Source organism: Corvus moneduloides, chromosome 3 (genome assembly GCF_009650955.1).
Source record: "Corvus moneduloides isolate bCorMon1 chromosome 3, bCorMon1.pri, whole genome shotgun sequence".
Classification (NCBI taxonomy): Eukaryota; Metazoa; Chordata; class Aves; order Passeriformes; family Corvidae; genus Corvus; species Corvus moneduloides.
Genome location: NC_045478.1, coordinates 23,950,999 through 23,958,475, shown reverse-complemented (window position 1 = coordinate 23,958,475; position 7,477 = coordinate 23,950,999). Strand labels below are relative to the sequence as shown.

At 47.7% G+C, this 7,477-nt stretch overlaps 1 protein-coding gene and 1 long non-coding RNA gene across 2 annotated transcripts; one reads left to right on the top strand and one right to left on the bottom strand.

The window, feature by feature from the left end:
• Positions 1–370: 370 nt before the first annotated feature.
• LOC116440594 (zinc finger and BTB domain-containing protein 12-like) lies at positions 371–2,140 on the bottom strand. Its single transcript, XM_032101512.1, has 2 exons — positions 2,123–2,140; positions 371–1,546 (listed from the first exon to the last, which is right to left on the bottom strand). Exons 1-2 carry the CDS (start codon positions 2,138–2,140, stop codon positions 371–373), a joined length of 1,194 nt encoding a protein of 397 aa, XP_031957403.1.
• A 185-nt stretch (positions 2,141–2,325) lies between these two features.
• Positions 2,326–2,524, top strand: LOC116442049. The gene is made up of 3 exons (XR_004239360.1): positions 2,326–2,360; positions 2,393–2,442; positions 2,507–2,524. It is a non-coding gene; the product is annotated as an uncharacterized LOC116442049 (long non-coding RNA).
• Positions 2,525–7,477: the final 4,953 nt, after the last annotated feature.

The window sequence follows — 7,477 nt, the reverse complement described above, 5'->3', positions numbered from 1 at the left end:
AGGGGTTCAGGTGTCCAGGAATAATTCTCAGTCAGTTTGGGGGGGGGGGGGGGGGCAGGGGGATCAGGGGTCACTCCTCTTCATCCAAGACGGACTCGAGTGTCCAGTGGTCACTCCCCACCGCTCTGGGGGAAGTCACTCCCCCTCACTTTGAGGTCGTTCCCCATCATTCTGGGAGTCACCCCCTCCATGTCAGGGAGGGATTCAGATGTCTAATGGTCACTCCCCACCACTCCAGAGGGGTCACTCCCCACCCAGCCATCCAGGGGCCTCCCCCTCCTAGTCTGGGAGAGGACCCAGCTCCTCGGGGGTCCCCCCTGGGCTGCGCTGGGGCCCCTCCCAAGGGGGTCAGCGCAGCAGGACCCCCCCCTCAGCCGCCCTGGTCTCCAGCATGTTCTGGGCCGTGGTCTTGCCATGCTGTTACTTGAGGTGGCGGCGGATGGCTGGCTTTGTGGGTGAAGCGCATGTCACAGTAGGAGCAGCGGTAGGGCCACGCGCCACTGTGCAGGTTCAGGTGGTTGTGCAACATGGATTTCTGCGTGAATGTCTTGCTGCAAATGCCGCAGCCGTGCGACTTCACGCTGCGGTGCACATTCATGTGTTGGTTCCAGTTGCTGCTGTGGTTGAACTGCTTCCCGCAGTGCAGGCACATGAACACGAAGTGCAGGGCGCACATGTGGAACACCAGCTTCTCCACGCCCTGGAACGCCTCCCTGCACTTCCTGCAGCGCAATGATGCCGATGGGGTGCTCACCACCAGTCCCGTGCCTGCCACAGCCACCCCCAAGGGGCTCACGGTGCCCACGCTGCCCACCGGCTCCTCGCCACTGCCACCAGGGAAGATGAGCAGCCCCTCGCCCTCACCATCCTTGGCCAGGCTGTAGCAGGCCTTGCCTACCCCCAGCTGGGGGGAACACGGGGGGTCCTGCGCTGCCGTCCCAGCCGTCCCCGCCACGGCCGCCGCCGCCGCCGCCACTCCTCCTTCTTGCGCCACTCTGGCTGCCTTGGCTGTGGCCACGGCCGGCCATGCGCGCATCTCCCTGCGCCGGTGCGGGGTGGCGGCTGGCTCCACCTTGACGATGTACACATCAGGCGCCACATCCTCCTCATCCTCCTTGTCCTCGTCCTCCTCGGGCTCGGGCAGCTGTGTGGGGGCAGCTGGCGGTAGCTGGACGAAGCGGGCCAGCGCACCGTGGCAGCACACCACCATGTGCTCTATCTGCAGGTAGCTGGCCGCCGTCAGGTAGTTGACCAGGACGCGTCTGGCAAACTCCAGGGTGCCCATGTACCAGGACAGCAGCAGGTCAGCCAGCACGGGGTTGGTGTGGGCCTGCAACATGCGCAGCTCAGCCGCGGGGTTCAGCAGGAACTGGTCGTGCAGGAAGGGCGAGAAGGCATACAGAATGACGCGGCGGCCACGGAAGGGCAGGCTCTGCGCCACGATGGTGACATTGCAGAAATGGTCCTCGGCCTGCAGCCACGTCATGGAGCACAGCACCACTGCCTCGTGCCCCCGCAGCTGGAAATGCAGCACCTCCGCACACGACTGATTTATTAAAATACGAATATTGATCTAGTATCGATATCCAACTGAGACGGACAAAGAGTCTCTAACGGTTTAAAGTTAGAAAGTGTATGTTTATTTGGCGCCAGGCACTGCGTGGGATAGCTCCCTAAAACGCCGAGCCCCAATACAAACAAATACAAAGCTTTTTATTTATAAAAATTATGAATATCCAAAATATAAATGTATATTCATAACATTAATACTTCCCATTCTCTGCTTCGTATGGAAATGAGATTAAATGTCATTAAGCATGTGTAATGTATTCTCTGAATTGAGTCAGTGGTCTCGAATTGGGTCAGTGGTCCCAGACAGATGAAGTAAGCTCATCTCCCTCATTTTGACCTTTCTCGCCTTTTTGAACTTTAACAATCTTAATTACTTTAGTGACCTCCAAATTTCCTTTTGCGTGACTTTTGGATCGGTTCTCACAGAGGGAGGAAATTGGTAATTGTCTCTGTTCCCTAGACTAACTTATCAATGTTTCTGTTCCTCATTCTAAGCACAGCTAAACAAACATACAAGTGACAGATCATCAATTATTCAGTAATCAATTACTAACATCTTGAAAACCATTTCAAGTCCAGCTCTCCTAACTATTAATTAACTTTAGCCAGGCCTCAATTCCCTCCTATTCTAACTAATTTCAACACAGCTAGCCTATAACTAAAATCCTTATGTTTCATTTAAATCTGTTTCACGACGACATGGCCCAGCACTGTCAGGGAGCTGGGAGGTACTGGGAGGGACTGGGAGGGGGGTTAGAGGGACTGGGGGGCACTGGGAAGGACTGGGAGTGGGGTTAGAGGGACTGGGGGGTGCTGGGAGGGACTGGGAGGGGGGTTAGAGGGACTGGGAGGCACTAGGAGGGACTGGGAGTGGGGTTAGAGGGGCTGGGAGTGGAATTAGAGGGGCTGGGGAGCACTGAGAGCAGGGTCACAGGGACTGGGAGGGACTGGGAAGGACTGGGAGCAGTGTTAGAGGGACTGGGAGGGACTGGAGTGCACTGGGAAGGGGGATGTGGGGACGGGCAGGGACTGGGAGGGACTGGGAGTGGGGTTAGAGGGACAGGGAGCGGGGCTGAAGGGACTGGGTGGGTTGGGAAAGACTGGGAGGGATTGGGAGCAGGGATACGGGTAGTGGGAGAGACGGGAAGAGGGACTGGAGAGACTGGGAGGGATTGGGAGCAGGGATACGGGTACTGGGAGAGACAGAAAGAGGGACTGGAGAGACTAGGAGGGATTGGGAAATGGATACAGCAACTGGGAGCAATGGGAAGGAGGACTGGAGGCACTGGAGGGACTGGGAACGCCCCTGGGGCACTGGGAGGGAGCACTGGGAGGGTCACCAGTGGGACTGCGAGCACTGGGAAGGGGCGATGGGCGAACTGGGAGAGTTAGAGGAGAGCACTGGGTGCACTGGGAGGGCTGACTGAGGAGACTAGGAGCGCCAGAAAGGGTTCCTGGGAGCTCTGGGGACAATGGGAGCTCTGGGAGGGAGGCCAGGGAGCATGGGGGAGGTCACTGGGAGTTACTGGGAGCACTGGGGGGGGGTCGCTGGGAGGTCACTGGTGCCGCTTACTGGGAGCACTGGTGGGGGAGGGCAGCTCTGGGAGTCACGTGGCTGCACCTGCGGGGGGGGAGGGGGGGTGGAAGACAAGGCCGCGCTGTGACGTCACCGCGTGTGCTCCCGCCGCCATTGCCGCGCCCCCTCCCCCATCCTGCCTCCCCCCGCGCCCCCTGATTGGTCCCGCCAGGGCCGGGCCCCCCATCTCTCCCCTCCCCCTGTCGCCATTGGCCTCCCCCCCCCCCCCCGGCCCCCCCGGCCACGCGCCCCACCGTTACCACCTGAGCCTCAGGTGCATGGCAGCGCCGGGCCTGGGGGAGGGAGGGAGGGAGAGCAGGAAGGGCACGGGGCATTGTGGGATACAGGCGGACCCGGCCGCAGACCTCCCCCCCCCCTCCTCACAGCGCCACAGGGCATTGTGGGATACAGGCGGATCCAGCCACAGACCCCCCCCCCACCTCACAGCACCGCGGAGCATTGTGGGATACAGGTGGACCCGGCCTCAGACCTCCCTCCTCCCTCCTCACAGCACCGCTGTTATTGAAAAAGGTGTTCGTGCTTGCAATCTTACAAAATTAATGAAGGAAAACAAGTCTTATCATTTTTGGTTAGAACTGTTGGTAGCTTTGCGTATTTTTGAAGAACAATATTAGAAAATGTTGTGTGAGTGCAGTTTGTCATGATGCGGTAGCCAACTAGGCAGCATTTTCTTTGGCAGTAGAGAGAAGCCATCCTGGGAAGGTATTATGTTCCACTGGAATAATGTTAGGATCCCACTCCTGACATCAATTAAGGTTACGATCCATTGGAATAATATTAGGGTCCAGTTGTTAAAAGATGACTGCCTGAATTAAAAGACATTATGCTAAAGTCAATAATATGGATTGTATTTAACAGCAAATGTGAGAGGGAGAGGTAGAAATAGGAACGGGGTGGGGAGAAAGAGAGAGAGACAGATTATGGTCACCACGACATCTCCCCCGGCCCTTCTTCTTCTGGTCTTCTCAATGGTGGGATCCCCAGAGTATTTTTCTGGAGACACCACTTCTATACAGACCAAGTCATAGAATGACAGAATCAACTAGGTTGGAAAAGTCGTTTGAGATCATTGAGTCCAACCTCTGACTTAACACCACCTTGTCAACTACACCATGGCACTGAATGCCACATCCAGTCTTTTCTTAAACACCTCCAGGGATAGTTACTCCAGAGACGTACATGCTGTTCCCACAACTTGGGATGGTATGTGTGTAAGCATTTGCTTCCTTTCCCACAGTTTGTAATGATGGGAATTTTGGTCCAAATAGATTACCCAGATCTGCCTCACCAGGCTGGCATCTTCCTGTTGTTGCATCCATGCTTTTCCCACAGTCTGCACAGTGGAATCTTGTCTGGTGTGCTAATTCCAAACATTCCACCTTTTGTAGGCCTGAAATTAATGCCTTCCTGTTTGCCATCTGTGCCTGTTTTGGTGGCTTATTTTGTGAGAACTTCCTCCTGTGACAGTGCTTCGAAACAAGTTTACTGTGTTAAGTCCTGACAGAAGGATACTGTAGACACTAATCTGGAAGGAAGGACTGTATAAAGGAAAAGGAAAGAGTATGTAAACATTCAGCCACTGGGAGCTGTGAAAGCAGGAGAATGGATGGAAGCTTCATGCACTGTAGCAATGTCTAAATTACTAGGACAACAGTTTTCTTTGGCTCTGGAGGGAAGTCCTACATTGGTTTTGTTGGCTGTAGGAAATTTCATAACTGAGGAGTATCGCTTTTGTTAACAGGGACTTTTTATGAATGATTCAGTACATCATCTGCAGTTCATCTTTTCCACATTTCTACATAGTGGCATATATGAACCTGGACAGATGTTAAAAATAATTTATCCTTAGACAAAGATTTCTGTAAGCCAAAACAACTGAAAACTGAGATGGAACTACACTTAAGAGGAAACTTGATCTTACATAGGGTATCAGGAAGCAGGCCTTGTTTTGCCCTGATGTCCCTAGTGTCTGGATATTTTTACTTTGCAATCCAAGTCTGATTCCTACAGATACTGTGGAGGTAATCTACACAGGCAGTTTCCATGCCAATGTGCTTGGTTTCATTATGATGCTCTGAAGTCTGTAAATATTAAGAAAGAGTTTAGACTGTTCTAGGGGAAAGTAAGTTGTAAGTCAGAATTTATTTGCATGTCTGAAATTTCAGGACAGAGGTAATTGCTTCCAATGTTACTATTACCAATATAAAAATACTTACATTAAGGGGTTTCAGTTTGGGTTTTGTATTTGGCTTGTTTTGATTTTACTTGACAGTGATTGTTGAAAGATTTTTCCTTTTTTTTTTTTTTTGTGTGTCTTTGGCCTTTTAATAAAATATTACTTTGTCTAAACTGGCCTTTGCCAACACATGCCTGTGTCAGCTCTCGTTGTCCCTTATTGAATCAATTTTAATTTGCATCTGCTCTATCATGTCCATAATTTGTCTTTCACAAAGTCATGGCTCATAGCTTCATTAATCATGCCAAAATTTCTGACTTTCAAAGTTTCTGTGGATAGCTTGGGTGCTGATGGAGTGGATTTTAGTGTTGAGATTCATACTTGTGTTGTAGTGTTTTTGAATTCTGGACAGGCATGTTTGCTTTTCATCATGCAGACACTCATTCACTGACTTACTTGGGGAATGTCATGCATATTTACGGAAAGGAATTTCTCATCTAAAGCTTGAATACATTATTTGTAATTACTATTATTACTGATTATGTCAATGTTATATTGTTGCTGTGGCTGTGAATGTGGTTGTTATTTTCCCCTAAAACTGGAATAATAATTTCAGAATCAGAATTGCTGTTTAATACACTTCCACTGGGTGACTGTGGACACATTGCTTAGAACTTATGAGTCAGTTTTTTTCTGAGTTTAGGCACAGTGTCTAAAAATCCATCTGGGCTAAGAAATGAGACCAGGCCACCCCATACAGAACAGATATCCATCTACCACAATGAAAATGGTTAGAAAATCATCTGGTTTGAATATGCAGAGCATAATAATTCTGTTTCCTAATTTCCCTGTACTTGACTTTGCATGCTTCCAGTACTTTTTGTACCTGTCTCAGGAAGTAATTAAAATTTTAAAATGAAATTTGATTATGCATATCACATCTAGCTACATGCAAACCTAAAGACATGAGTTCTTTCTTTCTAGCTGTGTATTTCAACAGGAAAAGGCCTTTGCTCTGTAACTTCAATGAAAGAGTACTATGGAGTAACCTACCTTCTCCCATAAGTATTTAGGAACATTTCATCAAGAGAAATACCTGTTATTAAAAAAATACCTAATTTACATGTTCAAATGAGACTGCTTTTCAAGTTTCTTACTCACCCATCTGAAGATAGAGGGAAAAATTCTATACAATGGAATCTTGTCTATTACATTTACATATGCTGATGAACAGACAATGGAAGTGTGGAAGTTTATCAATTTGACTATAGAACACAATTTCTAAAACATATTTATAAAGTCAACTTGAACACGATTATAAACATACCAGTGAGAAATACAGTTGAAGCCAAAGGAAGATAGATAAAATTTGCAGAGACATTCCTTAAGTTTCTATTCTCTTTTAAGAACTATTTAATGGTTAAACTGTTATTTAAACTGTAATCTAAGTTTTTATTTCAGGCACATGATCTGAAATAAACCCTATGTTCATTAAATGTGCTTTTCTGAAAACATGTTGTACTGTTCATATTAGAAATGGGGAAAGAATAATAAAACTGGGAAAGCTAATAGCAGGCTCTCACAATTATTTATATAATTATCTTGTCTGTAATGCAGACTAATACCAGTATAGATCCCATGAGATATTATCATTGATATTATTTAATTTATGGAATAGGAGTTATGTCACAAACCCCAAATTTTGTTCTCTTTACTTTGCTCATTCATATTACATGAATTTATTCTTTATCACATCTGAAATCCATTACCATGTTACTCATAGCAAGTATTCATAAATTGTATTTTTTATTTCCTCTCTCTGAAGGATAGTAAATGTATATGACAACTCATCTCAAATTTTAGGTTGAATTTCAGCATTTTTCCCATTTTGAAAATTAGGTTTTCAAGGTGCATCTTATATTTGCTACAGAGACACAGTTTACATCAACTATCTCAATAAATTATAACATTTTTCATTTTGTATAACAGGAAATAGAATGCAGACCTGTCCTTAAGGATAATTTTAATGTAATGTAAAACACAGTATGGCTATGTATAATTATGAATTTCTTCAATGAGCTTTGTTTATGGGAAGTGACCGTTCTGAACTACAGTAGTACATTGAAAGTTGT